General features: G+C 41.3%; 4 protein-coding genes across 4 annotated transcripts; 2 read left to right on the top strand and 2 right to left on the bottom strand.

The window, feature by feature from the left end:
• Window positions 1–2515: 2515 nt before the first annotated feature.
• Window positions 2516–4917, bottom strand: LOC104427957 (probable indole-3-acetic acid-amido synthetase GH3.6). Its single transcript, XM_010040965.3, has 3 exons — window positions 4529–4917; window positions 3975–4082; window positions 2516–3854 (listed from the first exon to the last, which is right to left on the bottom strand). The coding sequence occupies exons 1-3, from the start codon at window positions 4915–4917 to the stop codon at window positions 2516–2518; spliced, it is 1836 nt and encodes a 611-aa protein (XP_010039267.3).
• A 1280-nt stretch (window positions 4918–6197) lies between these two features.
• Window positions 6198–8143, top strand: LOC104426699 (protein RESISTANCE TO PHYTOPHTHORA 1, chloroplastic). Its single transcript, XM_010039835.3, has 4 exons — window positions 6198–6567; window positions 6987–7197; window positions 7459–7628; window positions 7713–8143. The coding sequence occupies exons 1-4, from the start codon at window positions 6295–6297 to the stop codon at window positions 7737–7739; spliced, it is 681 nt and encodes a 226-aa protein (XP_010038137.1). The 5' UTR covers window positions 6198–6294; the 3' UTR covers window positions 7740–8143.
• Window positions 8144–9157: 1014 nt separating this feature from the next.
• Window positions 9158–10228, top strand: LOC104426698 (probable galacturonosyltransferase-like 4). Its single transcript, XM_010039834.2, has one exon. The coding sequence runs from the start codon at window positions 9158–9160 to the stop codon at window positions 10226–10228; it is 1071 nt and encodes a 356-aa protein (XP_010038136.2).
• Window positions 10229–11394: 1166 nt separating this feature from the next.
• LOC104426697 (RNA demethylase ALKBH10B) lies at window positions 11395–16413 on the bottom strand. Its single transcript, XM_010039833.3, has 7 exons — window positions 15767–16413; window positions 13661–13791; window positions 13411–13528; window positions 13177–13290; window positions 12970–13085; window positions 12647–12801; window positions 11395–12212 (listed from the first exon to the last, which is right to left on the bottom strand). The coding sequence occupies exons 1-7, from the start codon at window positions 16332–16334 to the stop codon at window positions 11705–11707; spliced, it is 1710 nt and encodes a 569-aa protein (XP_010038135.2). The 5' UTR covers window positions 16335–16413; the 3' UTR covers window positions 11395–11704.
• Window positions 16414–18046: the final 1633 nt, after the last annotated feature.

Raw genomic sequence — 18046 nt, 5'->3', positions numbered from 1 at the left:
TCTAGCTATATCCTGTTGGAATCTTGAACTATGGACAGGTTGCTTTCATCTTGGTTCTGTTTAACTAAAAATGAAACCCAAAAAAAAAAATCCTATTGGACCGTGGAACAATCCTATAACCTATGATAGGTTTCAGATTTCGATGAGTAGGTTTCGGATTTCAAAAAATGAGGAATCCGTACCCAATGATAAGTTTCGAGTTCTAAATGTAATCTGTAAGGAACCTAGAACCATTCACCTCTAGGTAAAATTTATCTCGATAGAATTCTATCTTTGGTGGTATCTTGATAGAACACATCTTGTTAAAACGTATATAATTCAGGTCATATGGGTGTTGACCCGATCCGTGAAAAACTTTTCACCAAAAAATTGATCTTTGATTTCTTTTAGGATAGAAATTGAATCGGCATAACAAAGAAGAAAAACAATGAATTTCAAGGTACAAGGTTAGAATAATGGAAACTGATAATATATTGGCATTAGTAAATTGAAAAAAGTACATCGGTAATATGTATTTTTTTTAATGATTGGGTCATCTTGAACAATTACAGGCTTTTATAGCTTGCTAAAGACATCTACTTGTAAGCAATTAATACTTTTAATGCGGTCACAACTGCATCACACGTCTAATCTATTCGCAAGCGGTTACAACTTCTGAAATACAACGATTGTGCTATCACAACTTAATATCCATGCCTTTAATCGGCATCTTTACTCTAAAGGCTTTGATTTATCGATCAAGGAAGAAGAATATGGAGATATCAATCAAAATCACAAGCTGATTCTCGGAGATGTTAGAATCGATGGATTGACAACTCTTGTAATATAATGATTTCTTCATTTATTATTTTCCATCGATGTATTATTTCCTTACAAAGTGTAACATTTGTCATATCTTTATACAATGGAAATCATCTCAAATATTGAGATTAAGAATTTAACACTTTTGTTTTCTTATGGTATTAGAGCAAGAGGTCATGTGTTCAATTTGTCTAGGTCTCTATTTGCCTCCCCAACAACATATTTCCATACTTTAAACTAAGGCTAAAGTTCAATCTATGCATAAAGATGAGTGCTATAATATATAAATAATAAACCATGATTTCATCTAATAGCTTAAACTTTTAAAGATGTTGACAATCATCCCATAATATCTCACATGGTATTAGCACACATCTTCAAAAGAAATCAATCCTTAATCATGGCCTCCACCAATCCCTCTAACGTGCTAAAGTATCCACACCCCTCCGCTTTATAAAATTAGCAATTTTGCGTCATTGATGGCGAGTATTAGATGCCGAGTCCAACAATAGTTACCTCTCTGATTTCGAAAAAGAAGCTAGAGTCCGAGACGATGTGGCAAATCCAAAGTTCTTGCAATGGAGAAGGTCAGATTGCCTTTTGCGGGAATGGATCATCGCGATGCTTTCCAAAGAAGTTTTGTTCAAGGAGTAGACTTGAAGACAATGTTTTTTTTTCCTCTAAGTTTTGTGTATGATTGTAACAAATTAAAATAATGAATGATATTATTTAATATTTTTCGTGTAAATTAATTCTAGGCTATTTTATTATTATTTATTTATGTATTTATATATAAAAATATATTTAATATATAATATGTCGGAACGTGTCAAAATTCTCTATTTTTAAAAATACGTGTCGGCATGTCGTGTCGTGTCGTATTGCGTGTCGTGTGTCCGTGTCGGTGCTACATAGCTCACACCCAAATCATTATTTCGAGAACAAAACGATAAAGTAGGGATATATGAATTTATAAGTTGGTCAAATCGAGACACAATAGCGTGAGACTCAAAACTTTCACCTCTGTGTTTGCAAGTAGGTGCATTCTTTGTTAACTTAGATCAACTGCATGATGGCTTACTAAATCAACTAATCAACATTGATGGAGCTGAATCACATGTCCAAAAATCATATTGAAATTAGTGACTCATCTGGTGCTCTGCTGAATTCTCGATGCAATTTGGCAAATGAAGAGTCCTCAATGGATGTCCTTCATGATCCTTCAATAGAATGTTTATCCACTCAAAATCATTCCATGATTACTCAAGCACGTGCTAGTGTTGCGAAGGCTATTCCAAAATATGCCAACTCGTTTTGGAGAAGATAGAAACTAAGATCATAAAATATTATGCAATTATATAACAATTTGACGGGTAATTGTGACGCATTTAGGACGGTAAACAAGAAAACAACTTGCATCATATCTCCAAATTAAAGTACAAATTAACTCGAAATACGTCTAGAACCATTCCTGACATGGAGCCCCGAGAAATGGGGAAACATTTGGCTCGACTGCAGTCCATGGTCAGTTACAATCAAGAACTTTTTATTTTGCGAGACTAATGCAGTATGCACATGATCAATGGTGCAATTGACCCAAATCCATCATAGAGGGGGCCGGTGAGATCATCAATCGGAAAGCATGCAAATTACTCGAAGAAATACGACAATGCGGAGATGCAAGTTGAGACTCGACCCAAATTTAGGAGGATTTTCAGGCATCCTTTGAATCTGAACATATGGTAGCAAGGGCAACTCCTTCCAGGAAATCAGAAATTTCGCGATTCCTGATAATCTTGGGATGTTTATACTGACTAGCGGACGCTCCCTTCTCGATTGCGATATGCAATAACCTATCAAAGCTTCTGGGAGTTATGATATACACCAACAGAGGCCTGAGTTTGCCTCTTTCTTTATGCACCTTGTAGATGCCTCCAAAGTCGTCCTCCAGCGATGCACAACACCTTGTTAGATCGATCATTCTGTCCTTCGGTTTGTCCTCGAATGAGACGCTTTTGACTTCCAGATAAATCTTCAATTGATGGGGGCTCAAGTTTAGGTCCAAGGAACAAGCGTACTCTGTGATTTCCGCCCCCAGGACATCTTCAAGCAGGACTCGCGTCTTTTCGACCACAGATATCAAGTCCCTCTCGGTTACTAACTCAGAAGGTTCAGGAGCTCTCATCACGAACTCCAACTCAGGAGATGACTTATAAAACCCAGTTACTCTGACTATATCGCCCAGCCGGAACCGATAAAATCCTCTCGATGTAGTGCCGACTAATTCATAGATCTTCCCAACCTCAACGCCCGAGATATCCACGACTTCCCTGTCAGCGACACTGTTTTCATTGGGATCATAGGGGAGAAACTCGAAATAGGCCCCCGTAGGAAGCACTACATATCGGGTCTTTTCTGGAGGTTGTTTTGGCTCTAAGTTAATGCCCACGGGGCATTCAGAGGTGAAGTAGTCTCCACCTAATATCGGAACTTCTCCCGCATAGTGCTTGAGTTTTGGATAGTAATGCATCATACTCCCTGTCGTTACGCACTTGATGTACCTCAGATCCGGCCATAGCTTAATCAGAATCCCCTCCCACGATTTCTCTTCGCAGATCAACCTAATTCTTTCAGACAGATCATTCCGAGGCCCTCCAAGAGCCTTGTTAACAGAATCCTTCATCGCTGTGTCGGAGATATCCCAGGTCAGGAACCCTTTTTCTATGTCCTTACAGAGCACCTTCCATTTTTCCTCCAGAAGGCAAAATGCTCTAACTAATCCAATGGCATATGGTGCCTGGATATTATCGATCTTATCGAAGTGCCTAAGGCCGCACAGAAGGTGGCAGTATATCTGGCAGTCGACATCCGATCCCAGAACAACCTCTTGTGGACTAATACAATCAGACAGAAACTGCGACGACCTTAATTTGGCACTCTGCATCAGGTACGCTGTGGCTGCCATAACCTTGAACCCGCCCTTGGTCCGGGTGACATTACCAGCGTAAATAAACCAGAGACCCTTGTTTGCCGATGACTGTGGGGGAAACAACCTAAGAACGATTCAAACTTCCCATTAATCTGACAAATTCGGAAGAACTCCAATCATCCACAAAAGTGACAGGTGAGAATGGCATAACAAGGGAATGATTGATTCGGAACAGAAAATTTACCCTCGAAGTACTGCAAGGCTGCTTTGCTGAGCTATGGATGTAGCTGCTCTCGACAGAGGCGTATCATAGTAAGGTATCATCTTTGGCCTCTTGGAAGTTGTTCCGGAGCTGCCAATCGAACACAGTGAATATAATACACAATGACTGAAGAGCTACATCGCATTAACTGATGGCAAGAGTCAATCAACTCATCAATCTCCTGCTATTTAGCTTGTTCTAGTTTTGACTTGGTTCTGACTTTTCCATGAAAGCAGACACTCGATTAGCTTGAAAAAGACGTGAATTTGAAGGAAATTAATCTTTTGGCACGTTCAACATAAATTAATAATGACTCGGATTATGATTAACAGGACCAAAACTGCCGAAGCATCCATTGAGGGGGCAATCGCTCAACAAATTCAAGAACCTCATGTCTCCTCATTTTCTCTATAAATGGTTTCATCTAAATGGAACGCCAATTCAACGAGCGTCCATTAAAACAAAACCAAATTCCAAACTTTTACCGTATCGTGTCAGAAATGTCCCTATCGTTGCGTGGACAAAGCAAATGATACCTGTAGAAGAAACAGGTGAGAGGATCAGCACAGAGGATTGGGTCACCGCCATCGACTATTCCGTCGGCCATCTGACTGATGTGGTCAGTGTAGTCGTCGTAGCTAGACAGAGGGACTTCTCGCAGGAAAGTTGCCACGTCGACCTGCCCAGGATGGTCCCCGAGGAAGGGGCGGAGGTAACGCGAGTTGCCGTTGCGCTGGAGGATCGACCGGAGAGTCTCCAGCTGGTGTCGGGGGGCGTCCCGGGTGAGGCCTCCGAGCTTCTCCAGGATCTCGCCTTCGGTCGTCATTTTGTCCGTGACTGAACGAATACCAGGAGTTGACGCTGAAGTTTTGGCTTTTAAAGCCTCGAGGCTCGAAATCTTTGAGCCATGAGAATGTTCAGCCATGCGTTATTTAATATTTATGATCTTGCCCCGTGATTCATTTGTAGAGGAGATTTGGTCTCTCTTCTTTCTTTGCCATTTTGTTTTTGCCCATTTTGCTTGCTAAGCGCGTGCAATCTCATACACATCCAAACTTTCCCTTTTGCTCGCTTATGTATTTCCCCTCTCCCTTTCCATTCCAAATTTGGCCCATAATTAAGACAATGCTCCTGATATGCAAATGTAATCCACGGATAATTATTTTAGGGATCGAGATTGATTCCTAATTCCTTTTATGCAATGAATAACTAAATGAGTCATCACAATTTAGGTGACAACAAATAGATATTAACCTTAATAAGCGGATAAGAGTATATCAAGGGATATGCGTTTTTTTTTTTATAATGGGAGTCCCTCTTTAATAATCACACGTCGCCTTTTATAGATTAGTATAGACAGCTACTAATGAACCGTTAATACTCTAAACACAGTCATAGTTGCATCTCCGCGACTCTAGGCTTCATATTCACACACCAGTCCTATTCCCAAATGACAACTCTTGAAGTACCATTGTTGAGGTACCACAGCTCGAAATCCATGCCTTTAATCAGCAACTTCGCTCTGTCTCCTTTCTTAACCATATTTACAATGACTGGCTCTATATTGGTTCTATCATCACAATGAGATCTTCGTCGACAACTTGCCATCGTGCATTGATACCTATATTTCATGGTCATCGATAAGTTCTACCCATCATTGATAACTGCATTATGTAATTGTTGGGGACTGTGACATAATTTGTCGATAACTATATTGGTCTTATCATCAAGGTCTATAATTGACCAAATTGGCTTAATATCGATTACAAAGAGTTAGTTATATTTTAAGTTAAGCAAAGGAATTATTGACTTTTCTTTCTTTAAACTCTAATTTAAAGATGACACATGATATCCCTCTAAATATCTACTTTTGGAAGTTCTTATATTATGTAGTAATTTAAGAAAGTAATTTGAGATTTACATATTGTTTTTTTCTTGAAATGTTTAGGATCTCAGCCTAATCCTAATCCTCAAATCTCTAGAGTGTAATTTCAATAACCTTGCAAATGACACTTGCAATTTTTTTGCGGCGATAGCTCCATAAAAAAAATATATTATATGCAATGTCTTCAATTTGGTTTAACCAAATGGGTGCTTTTGTTAATTTTCCTCAATTTATTTACTTATCATTTTCAAAACTCGAAAAAAAAAATTTTAAAAAAAAATCGGCACTGATCCGACCCGTCTCAGCCTACCATACATTTCTTATCTCTCTCTCCCTCCCTCTCTTTCTTCCCCCCGCCCGAGAGCGGGTGACGCAAATCCCGGTTCTCAAACATGCAGTGAGAATTCGCCGACGAACATGCTGGCATCGACGTCCATCTGCGCATGCCGTCTCCCGCCCAACGTCGCTCCGTCCAGCTTCCTCCTCAGGAATGGCGTCCCCGGTCCTCCTCGACGTCGCAGCCGGAGCTTCAAGATCGTCGCGAGTTCTTCGAATGAGGTAGAGGCTCGGGCCGTCGCGGAGCAAGGAGGAGGGGAGAAGCAAGAAGAAGCCGCGGGATCGGACGGACCCGACAGACCCTCCACTTCGACGTCAGCTTCGAATGCCGCGCTCGAAAAAGACCTCAAGAAGGTCCGTCTTTTTGGTCGGTTAAATTCTTTCTTTTCTTGATCTTGCATCTGATTCCCGGTTAATGGGATTCCCCTGAAATGTTTTGCGGCTCTAATTCTCGCTAAACTAACCCCTATGACCATGTGTTTAATGTTTGTATGTGGAGGAACTGAGGAAATGATCTTAAAGAATATAGAACTTATGTAAATGAAACCGAGCGTGGGTCCTGGGACACATTTTCTGCAGTTTTACTCCATGAAAATCACATCTAGAAGTTCGATAAGTCGGTATCATATTTGTTTTGAGGAAACTACACATTCAATAGGCTGAATCTTTTCATCTGACCTGCATGGGTCTCGTGAAACGTTCGCTTCTGGAGCTGTGGATGATAATATGATTATCATCCTTGATGTTCTCGTTTCGCTGCATCTGAAAAACAGGTGGTTCAAAAGACAGCTTCAACCTTCGCTCCAAGAGCTTCGACAGCCTCAAAAAATCCTGCTGTTCCCGGAACTGCCTTGTATACAGTTTTTGAGGTTCAAGGCTATGCATCATTGCTTCTCGGCGGAGCCCTGTCTTTCAATCTTTTATTTCCATCGAACGAGCCCGATATATGGAGGCTGATGGGAATGTGGTCTATTTGGATGTTCAGTAAGTCATCCTCCAACTTTATGTCTCAAAGTTAAGATTACCATCTAACAAATATGGAATTGCTAGTGCCACTCTTCTTTACCATTTAATATACATTTGGATGTTTGGTAATTTCACGGGATGGAAAGATGGGGAACTAAACTGAAAACTAATTGGGTCATGGTAAGGGTGTGGTGCCCCTAGGCAGAAGCTTTTTCTGCCTGTGGTAAATTGTGAGAGTTGGTGGGAGTATTGATGTTTCATCTTGCTTAATTTTTACAGCAATTCCTTCTCTTCGGGCCCGAGACTGCTCAAAGAATGAGAAGGAAGCCCTTAATTATCTGTTCCTTCTCATCCCATTACTCAATGTCATAATCCCATTCTTTTGGAAGTCTTTTGCGGTTGTCTGGTCTGCAGATACCGTGGCCTTCTTTGCAATGTATGCGTGGAAGGTAAGGCCTAGCATTTTGATGTCCCTTTCTGAATTTAATGATACATCCTCCATTGATGGATGTTATTTTCCTTCTTTGAAACAGATGGGGTGGCTCCAACAAACAGAGTGAAGGCCTAAAAAGGACTTCTCTTTAACTGTATCTATGAGCTCGGACTCAGGCGTCTAACTATGCAAGTTTTTTCTGCCTTTACCTCGTGATGGATAGATGACCTTTCCTGAGCAACATCCCATCAGAAGCAGGTTTCTCCGTAAGTTGGCAGTGTTTGAGCAATTACCTCAATTAGAAAGAAGGAGAATCTTTTCTTGTATAATCATGAGATCGATCCCTCTATAAAGTCGAAATCTGGCTACCGCTCGTTTTCTTGCCTTTGAGAAATTTCTATCTGGTATCTTTGCTTTTGTTTTCTAGGCTTTGAGTAGGGAGTCCAAAGTAGCGTTCAAGAATTTGCATATATACAATTTGGGAAAGAGGTGTTGTAGATTAATTTAAAGATATAAAGATGTTTTTAAAGATGTTTCTTCAATCAATGCCATGCATCCATACTTCTCCAAAGATTTGGAGACTGAAGTGAGCTTCATCGTTGAGATTTAGAGCTGTGTATTTCTGTAGAAAACAACTATGGAGATGTACTTATGCTTGAAGAGATCATGAGTCTGATTTCACATTTGACCATTGTCACTCCTGAGACGCAATATCCTCTCAAAAGTCTCTCATCTAGGTTCCTTCGCTAGGACAAAAAAGAAGTTGAGGAAAATAAAATGAGTTGTAAAAAGTTAAAAACTTGAACCAAAATGAACAACTTCATGTCGAGCTCCGCAAATCCTAGTTCAAACAAAGCCATTACCGGAAAATTGAGGCTACATTCAGATGTAGGCACATGTAAGAGATTACTAAGGTAAATTGAGTCTGAGCTTATTGTGTTTAATCCTGATTTCCGTTTATTTGCCTTCCATTTAGGGTCACGCGTAATGACCATAAATGGTAGGGCTATGACTCTTTCTTACTATAATTCAAATCCATTTATACCTAATATAGCTCAAGGATAAGTGGAAGTTATTTGATGTAATAATGAACGCGGCATTGGAACCTTAACTAATCATGCACTGGAATTCTCCGTACAAGGCAAGATAATTTAACAACATCCCCTGAAAAGCTTCCCTAAAAATCCTCTCGTCTCCATTTGCGGAGACAATGGACGGGTAAACAAAAGGCTTAACAACAATCCAATAACTATTTCTGTAGAGAGAGCGGCAAAAGAAAGTTTTGTCTGATTTCATACCCATTTGCGCCATTTCCTTGCCATAATTATGACATGAATCTCTTCTTACAACAATTGAAAAAACAGCTTCCTCCTCCGAGAAGTTTTCTCATCCCTGCAATCTCACCGACCTCTCTCTCCCTCTCTCTCCATTGATTTTACTTTTTGGTTTCCTTGACTGTCCTAGCCAGCCTGACAATGGCTGATCATCTCCTGGATTTCTTTCTCTCTAAATTTCCCCATTAACAAACCCTCAAAATAGGGCAGGATGGCCTCTTGGAGCCCTTCTCCTTTCCCACTCCTTGCCGGCCTCCTGTCTTTCCTCCTCCTATGCCGCCCCTCGGCCACCTCCGCCACCCCCTCCGGTGGCATCCATCATAGCCTCATCCGGAAGCCGTCATCTCCAGAGATCCCCCTCTTCCGTGAGGCCCCTGCATTCCGCAATGGCGAGGCCTGCAGCTCCCCGCTGAGCAATGCCACCATCCATGTTGCAATGACCCTGGACGCCAATTATCTTAGGGGCACCATGGCCGCCGTCCTGTCGATCCTGCAACACTCGACTTGCCCCGAGAACTTCGAGTTCCACTTCCTCTTCGTGCAGCTCAAGCCTGAGGTCTTATCCAGCATCAACTCTACCTTCCCCTATCTCCGCTTCAGGGTCTACCGCTTTGACCCCAACCGGGTGCGCGGCAAGATATCCAAGTCCATCCGGCAAGCGCTCGACCAGCCCCTCAACTATGCGCGGATCTACCTCGCAGACCTAATACCCACTGACGTCAGGCGTGTAGTCTACCTTGACTCGGACCTTGTGGTGGTGGACGACATCGCAGAACTGTGGCAGGTGGACCTGGAGGGGAAGGTCCTGGCCGCCCCTGAGTACTGCCATGCCAACTTCACCAAGTACTTCACGGAGCTCTTCTGGTCAGACCCCGTCCTGGCGAGGACGTTCGAAGGGCGGAGGCCGTGCTATTTCAACACCGGCGTGATGGTGGTTGACGTCGAGAAGTGGAGGCAAGGAGGGTACACCCAGAAGGTGGAGGAATGGATGGCTGTGCAAAAGCAAAAGAGGATATACCACCTGGGCTCATTGCCTCCGTTCTTGCTTGTTTTGGCTGGGAACATCAAACCAGTTGACCACAGATGGAATCAACATGGCTTGGGTGGTGACAATCTTGAAGGCAAATGCAGGGCTCTCCATCCTGGCCCCATAAGTCTCCTCCACTGGAGTGGCAAAGGCAAGCCTTGGCTAAGGTTGGACTCGAGAAAGCCATGCACGGTTGACCATTTGTGGGCACCTTATGATCTGTACCGTTCATCAAAACCTTCATTAGAGGAATGATATGGAAAATACTGCGGGATGAAAAAAAAAAAAAAAAAAAAAGCGAGAAGGTTGAAGTCTTGATCTCTATGAGAGGGCATGGAAAATTGGTTTCAGTAAAAAAAGAACTGTGGCTAGTTGACCAAAAGAAACAAAAATTAACATCGCCAAAGATTGTTCTTTTTCATTTAACAGTTGAAGAACATTTGAAGCTAACATTGCTTGAAGTTTAAGCCACTATTGGGGAGTGATATGTATTCACTAGATATTTGTTTTTGCTTATATAAGCAGCATTAAGTTTTTCTTGACCTTGCAAGATGATGGTGCTCGCTTGGACAAGAGTTTACTCACCATTGGATAATCCGCAGTAAGTATTATGGGTTTTGGTTCTTCTCATATGTTCAATTTTTCACGTCTGAAGGGGTTAAACCATTCTAGGTTTTATTAATTGGACTGATAATGTATGTGAAGATTAACTTCTTCTGCCTTTATGCTTCCTTTTTCTTGTGTGGAAAAACTACTCGCCGTCATTCTAGGAGCTAATGTGAAGCTCCTAATTATTTGTTTATCAGTTCTCGCGAAAGAATGTTCCAGTTTCATGATATCAAAAACCATCTTAAGTTTTAGTTTGTGTCCTCCAGTTTCGTGCCTAGTGCAATCTTGCGAAAAGAGAAGGATGAATTTTCTTGGATTTATTCAGTCTTACACAACTGCTCATCATCTGCCAGTTGGCATTTTTTTATTCGATCCGATGGTTGAGATGCTTCGCCTGATAATTTTGTTGTGCATAACAGCAACCCACCATAGGGAGTTATAATCTGATGCAGAACTTATGTAGGTACGTGGTGTGTGCATTTTACTGAGAAAGTATTGACATTTATCTGGTCCGTCTCTCCTCTTCCTTCGAACTAGTACACAGTAACTTGAGAAAGTATGCATTTTACTGAGGTTCCATTCGCAAAACAAGACAGAAATTCAATGTCACAACTTGAGAGCTTACACAGCAATCTATTGCTCAGATGATGCATGAGCCGCCAAAATGCCAGCTAGAACCGGGTAAGCAGTAAGGCAATTGTCATCACAACATCAGTCCCTCGGTTTGATTAGCATCTACTAGAAATTACATCGACCTAACTGGTTGGTCCTAACTTTAGAAACTAATATCATTAGAAATGACACGAAAAAAGGGAATTTGAAATCATGAAACACCAGAGACACCTTGTTGTTACAACAAATAAAGCTGCTGCTATAAGGCCATACGAGAACATGGTCACAGCACAGGCTCACAGCTTCCAAAAAAGCATTCCGTTTCTCTATCTAGTGCCTCCATTAGACTTAAGTTCAAGTGAGAGTTTCTTCAGAATCCGTACTAACAGACCAAACAATATAGATTGTCCTCAACGTTGAGCACATGGCCAACACAGAAATCTGCCAACTTCAGAGCCTTTGCTTTTCTCAAGTGTCGAATGCTGACTGTACTTAAGAAGATGTTGACGATTACTCCTCAGGACAGCCATTTTCAAGAGAGACTCCAGTTTGTGTCACGGTATCTCCTAATAAAGCAGTGCAATCCGCTCTCTGTGTCTCAACTGGTGATGGAAGATTAAGAAGCCTTCCTTTCCAGGCCCGAGGTGGAAGGTATCGCGCTGGTTTCCTTGCTTTAACAGGCCAAGGCAGGAAGACCCCTGTGCCTTCAGTTTGAATTTTCTTGGGGCTAAACAACAAAGGGTGTATCGGGGCCAAAATGACCACTGGAGCATGGAGGATTCCCAATGGGGGTAACATGTCTGCTGCTTCATAGCCATAGAAACCTGCATTTGATGTGGCAAATGGGCTCCTGATGCTTGGTTGCCATAAGGGCATGTCACTGGTTAATGACTTGGTTTGGTCTTGGTTGGAGTTGGGACGAATCCTGAAGAATGTAATGGCAACCCTGCTGTTTGGAGAAGGGCACATGGCATGTCTAGCCACGCTGGCGCTGTTTCCCCTCATCACCAAAAGAGACCTACAATCCATCAATAGCAGCGGTAACATATGTCAAATAAACTTATAGAAGCTTCACGTTGAAGAACAACAAACCCAAGACAATAGATGTGGCCAACTAGTTTCTGTGATATAAAAGAAGACCTTTCAGATCAGCCCTGGAGAATGGACTGAAAAACTTAACGTTTTTCTGGGTTCCATTTCCTTCATATAAATGTTCAACTTTGGGATACTAAAGAAGGTTCTTCAGCAGCAAATTTGAAACAGTGGGAAATGTAAATGAAACTGTAGCATCTAATGTAAACAAAGTTACTTCCACATCACAAGTCCTGCATAAGCATATGTCTGCAACGAGCTTTAGACATCATCATTAAGTCTTCCATTGTGAGAATGTTGTCTATTTAAGTAATTAGATATCTGGCTACTCCAGATTCAAGACAATCACTGATAACCCACCCTTCTTTCAACGAAAGCATGAGCCGGCCTTTGTAGCTTCCCTCATGATCACTCATCAGAAAACGACCAAATGCTACTCTTGATTCAGAAAGGAAAAGAGTCGAGACCGGCTGATCCAAATGGGGAGGTTTTAGAAAAGGCCTTGAACGTTCCCCCTGCATGAAAAATGTGTTATATACTCAACGCCTCATCTTGAAATTGAATCTAAGTCTAAACATCTCGAAAACCAAACTGTTAGGAACCCTATACAGAGCATTATATCCTGTCAAGTTTGTCCTGAAGTATTGGAAACCCGTGTTGATGCAGTCAATCAAAGAACATACCTTGTCAAAGAAATTAATGATGCAACCATTTGGCTTTTTATACTCTGGCAGTAGCTGCCACAGAACCAGGTGATCTATGACATCTTGGAGAAGAGCTGGAATGGGCATGATCTTACCTGTAAATATGAAATGGAAACTCGTAAATGAAGCTTAATGAAAAACTTGTTCCTTGCACAATAATCCCATTGAAGATCCTAGGGGACGTACTTCTTGCACTGTCTTTTGTATCTTCTTCTATATGTTCAAAAGTTGGAAGCCCAAACTGAATCAACTCTGTCCTGTTTCCCTTCATCTGCTCATTGAATAATATAAAGGTCTCCCCTGTAAAGTCAAATTTGGGACTATATTTTAGGAAACAAAAAGCATATAAGCAATCGGCCTACGTAATTGCATATATTAGTTCTATTAAAGAGCTCACGTACTGAATCTAGGGAAGCTTACCTGGTAGTTCTCCATTTCGGCCAGCAGCACGGAGTTCATCAATGAAGTCATTCAATCTACAAAGCTCTGAAGCAGTGAATATGTCCTCGTACAGTTTCAGACCTTTCACGACATTCACCTGCCAGTTGCAATTTTTGCCCATCAGTGACGGCCAATTGCTGTCTTCATGCACGGAAGACTAGATGAAAAGATTCAAAATCTCATTCTCGCTAAAAGATTATAAGCTTTCTATTTGGGATGGAAAGCTTGCCATTTGCCCTTTCACAGCTTCCTTTGCTTTGAAACCCTTTGTCAATTTGATCTGGGTCAAACGATCCCCGCAGTCCTGGTGGTCGAAGCATATCTCGAGTTTTTCTGATGTGGGCTGCAATTCTTGTGAACCTGATGTTAATCATGAGAACATGCATATGAATCAATAGATTATCTACAGTAGGTAGCAAAGAAGCTCCACAATCAGCTACAGAGGACAAGCATGAATTTCCTTCTGTCCTTGCTTTCTTTGCAGGAAAGGTGAAATCAAGGGCTTGACATTGAAGTCGAACTGTCATTTTCAATTATTTCAATTTTAATTGATGTTAGATCAAATGGCAGCTGCAAATATGCCAATCACTCTTGACTGCTTATTCTAGCAACCATCAAAACTTCCACTTGAAATCCAAAGCAGCTTTTAGAATTGTTGGCTGTTTGAAAAATAATCATAAGTCCATATAATTTCAGCGATACTATTATTGGAATGAGGAAAGCAATCATGCTTGACTCGACTGCATTTTCCTTTCAATGTTTTCTGTGATCTATCACCATCGCTTTGATTCGGGGTATGACAATACCGGTCGGACCGAAACCGGTACGGTCGAACTGAATCCACTCGCCCGGAGCTCTTTGCGCTGTCGATGCGCTCGACATCACGAACTTCCTCGGGGATGAACAGCCAAATTGTCAAAACCGGACATCCCAACGGTTACGACCGAGGAAAATCAACACAGACAAAGCCCAAACAACGTCAAATCACTAAAAGAAAGCCGCCGGTCACAAATGGAATCGAAACTCGACAGTCGCCGTACAATTCACCGCGAGCTCGAACAACATCGAATCTTCAGGCGCAGACAAAAAGAACAGTTCGGCGTGGGTGGATCCCGAGATGTTGTGGGTCACTCTTGGTTTTTGCTTTAACGTTCAAATGAGGCCGTCATGAAAAGCTTAGCTCCAGTGAACCACAGGTTCCCCTGCACCTGCACGCGCTCAAATAGCCATCGAATTCGACGCTGAACAGAACGGGGGGAGGTCGTTTGACGACCAACCCAGTTCCAGGTTCGATCCTCGCGACGCGAATCTCCGCAAAACGGATCTAGAACAGAGCAAGGATCCAAAGGGAAAGAGAATTCGTACGTTGAACTCGACCCACCAAACAGAACTCGAGATCCTAGGACGGGCACGTGTACTTTTTCCCGTTGAGATCGAGAGAAAACCGGAGAAATGGTGGGAAAATAACAAATTAGACACTTCACTGGAAAACTGACTTTTAAAGTCACCCCATGCTCTCTTACAGATGAAAATTATTTTTTTTTCATTTTGACAAAATAATAAAATAGGTAAGCATTAAATATGTTTATTGTTCACCATGCTCATTAAATAAATAAATCGAAAATTTTACGATGTTGAAATTGCTCTAGTCAAGGCCACCTGCACGGCTCAAAAGATATAAATGACCGAATTGGTTCATGGGATACGCAAGATGATGTTTCATGGGCTTCTAGATTGTTGAATTTCCGCACCCGTAATGGTAGACTTAAAAAAGGAGGAACAAGAAGAAACAAATCAAAAATGGTTTTATGAAAAAGTACAAAATCAATAATTAAGTTTAAAAAATTCAAATAAGGAATATCTTTAAAAGGAAAAAAAATAAAAAAAAAAACGTTCCTCATGGCAAAGATTTCACAATTTTAAAAACAATTTCATAAGAGTCCCACAGAAGAAATTCACATTTTAAGAATTAAAAACACGAATGGCCCGGAACAAAACTTTTTAATGAGTTGGAAGTCTGAATTCGACATGAATCCTCGCATGTAAATGTAATTTCGGAGTCATTTCTTCATTGATTGATAGAAGGATCTCGAATATCTTAATGTATGTATCTAAAACCCATCTACATTTTTCTTCGAAAATGCATTTAGATAAATTGAGATGTATATATATAGAGAGAGATACATATATTGAAAAGTTAATTAACTTTTTAGTGTAATGAAAAGATTGATGAGCTTGTACTTGAGAGTTGAATATTTTTTTGTCTTCGTCGTGCGGTTTGACATTATACAGTCCATGAAGAAAACAGAGGAAAGAGCTCGAACAACGAACGAACCTGAATCCGTAACATCACTCGCAGTCGCCGGCGAATCGTCCTCTACGTCCACAACCTCGAAATCGCCGCCGCCTCCTCCGTCGCTCTCCATCACTTTCTCGGGAATTCCCTCCTTCTCTCTTTCCAAACGCTCGCTCTCTTTCACCTCCTCGGCTCCGAAGCTCTCGCTCCCGTCCCTGCCCTCAACTTCAACCAATTCCTCCTCCTCCACAGCTGCCGCCGCCGCCATTGCCGACCTCCTGGCGGCCACTCTCTTCAGCTCCGCCACCACGTCGGCGATCGAGTAGAACTCCTGCCTCTGCAGCACGGGGATCCAGTTCAGCCTCCGCTGGTGGATTGCGGTGAACACCGGCCCGTACTCTGCCCACCCTGCTCCGCCGCCAAGCTCCACCAGGTGGCCGCAGAGGGCGTCAATGATGGCGTTGGCCGCCGCGAACTCGCCACGGAACCAGGCGACCATCCCGTCCCTGGCCAATGCGTCGGCAGCGAGGACCGGGTATGATCGCGGCATCTGTATCGCCAAAGGGTGGGGAGTTTTATTGGCCGTAGACGCAAGTCCGGCCGCCATTGGCGTCACGGCAGAAGTTCGTCGAGAGAGAGAGAGAGAGAGAGATTGAGAGAGATTGGTATAAGGGAAATAGTGGTTGATGGGGGAGACATATATAGAAGATTATTGTAATTCCATAGTAGGTGTCAATATTATATACATTACTAAATAAAATGTACTCTTATGAGGTGTAATTCCATAATAGGTGTGAATGTATATATACGTACTCTTATTAAATACATTACTAAAAAACTTAGAATAAATACAGGTATATATCTGACTTTTGGGATTTGCGATATGATTTTCAATAGATGCGAGCTGAACAACCAGAGTGAGTCCTACGGTTCTAACAATTCTCAGTTGTAGTTGTGGACTCATCCACTTAGTCGGGCCGACTTTTTTTCTTTAGTTTTTATTATCACACATTTCCAAAACCCCGATTCCCATTCTTTTCTCACTCAAAATACGTATCGGTACCTTGGGAAATTTAGGGAATTGTATATTCAATTCAAATACGGATTTATAATAAATTAGAATTAAATAATCCAGTCTAATATATTAATTTGAAAAATATTCAAATTCGAATAGTATAGAGTAGAGTGGGTAGTGGGAATCAAACTCGCATTGTTATATTGAAATGCTAGGGATTATAATAGTCAACGTTGATTGATCATTGTTATGTCTCTAATTCAAAACCAAACCTGAAATTTGGTTTCATTCAGCGCTCATGCCTCTTACCGTCAGTTCTCTTTAGTCTTAGTCACATAGCACTCACGCCTACCTCATAGCTTGCGCCTCCCAAACTTAGTTCCGAATGATCATCATAGCTTTTTGTTCATGGAAACGATCATCATGCTTAACTTATCACGAGCTTATTCTATTAATGTTGCACTTGACTTCTAGTCTTATGAGGAATAGGAAAAAAAAAAAGAGGTACGGCCAGTTTTTGGACTCCCGTGGGAACTAGATTGGACTGATCGATCTAGATCCTGGGTAGGTTTAATATCAGGTGAGTCGATTCCTAATTGCACAAACAAACTGAAAATCTATCCTTCTAATTTGGTGAAAATGGAAGAAAAGATGTGGGCTATCCTAGTGCAAGATGGAAAGTTCCACGCCTGTGATATGACATTGAAATTAGAGTTGCACTAACATATATGATAATGCCGACACTTGTTCTCAACCCACCATTGAATTTCTGTATTTCCAATTATCTATTTCCGACCCAAAAATAAAAAATAAAAAAATTATCTACTAAGCGTGCACCGATAGATAAGTTGGTGCGAAAGATGGGGCCACGCGAGGTTGACCCTCGAGGTGTCAACCCTCTAGTTTCTACAAAAAGCAACCTTTTTGTTTTTAAAATTAGAGAAATATAATGAAACAATATTCGCTAAAAATCATTGAAGTGGCGATATAACATATCATTGTGTTAGAAAAAATTAACCAAGAAAATTATATTGAAATTTTGTCTAAACATTTAAAATTAAATTATAAATTGAAAATTTTATGGTTGAATTAAGACCGCACTATAAATTTAGGGCTTGCCAGACAAACTTTTTCTTTTTATCTTATTGTAAATCTTGCACGCGCATGGATCGAAAGATGCTTTTTTTTTTACCAGGTGGAGTCGTATGAGCTGTACATTAAGGAAAGGACAGTGCCCTCTCAGGAACATCAAATCACAAGTCAACCAACGACCAATCAGAGATTTGTTACTCTATAGAATTTCC

The sequence above is a fragment of the Eucalyptus grandis genome, chromosome 11 (assembly GCF_016545825.1).
Source record: "Eucalyptus grandis isolate ANBG69807.140 chromosome 11, ASM1654582v1, whole genome shotgun sequence".
NCBI classification, from domain to species: Eukaryota; Viridiplantae; Streptophyta; class Magnoliopsida; order Myrtales; family Myrtaceae; genus Eucalyptus; species Eucalyptus grandis.
This window is presented reverse-complemented; position numbering and strand designations above follow the sequence as displayed.

Excerpts from the sequence above, each read along its gene's own strand:
- LOC104426697 (XM_010039833.3), bottom strand. The coding sequence starts at position 16,334 with ATGGCGGCCGGACTTGCGTCTACGGCCAATAAAACTCCCCACCCTTTG. Across the intron at positions 13,792-15,766 it reads GAGTGATGTTACGGATTCAG|GTTCACAAGAATTGCAGCCC; the intron begins GTTCGTTCGTTG and ends GATTAACATCAG. Across the intron at positions 12,213-12,646 it reads ATGCTTTCGTTGAAAGAAGG|GTCTCTTTTGGTGATGAGGG; the intron begins GTGGGTTATCAG and ends GATGGATTGTAG.
- LOC104426698 (XM_010039834.2), top strand. The coding sequence starts at position 9,158 with ATGGCCTCTTGGAGCCCTTCTCCTTTCCCACTCCTTGCCGGCCTCCTG.
- LOC104426699 (XM_010039835.3), top strand. The coding sequence starts at position 6,295 with ATGCTGGCATCGACGTCCATCTGCGCATGCCGTCTCCCGCCCAACGTC. Across the intron at positions 6,568-6,986 it reads TCGAAAAAGACCTCAAGAAG|GTGGTTCAAAAGACAGCTTC; the intron begins GTCCGTCTTTTT and ends TCTGAAAAACAG. Across the intron at positions 7,198-7,458 it reads GTGGTCTATTTGGATGTTCA|CAATTCCTTCTCTTCGGGCC; the intron begins GTAAGTCATCCT and ends TAATTTTTACAG.
- LOC104427957 (XM_010040965.3), bottom strand. The coding sequence starts at position 4,917 with ATGGCTGAACATTCTCATGGCTCAAAGATTTCGAGCCTCGAGGCTTTA. Across the intron at positions 4,083-4,528 it reads CTCACCTGTTTCTTCTACAG|CTCCGGAACAACTTCCAAGA; the intron begins GTATCATTTGCT and ends TTCGATTGGCAG. Across the intron at positions 3,855-3,974 it reads AGCCTTGCAGTACTTCGAGG|GTTGTTTCCCCCACAGTCAT; the intron begins GTAAATTTTCTG and ends AATCGTTCTTAG.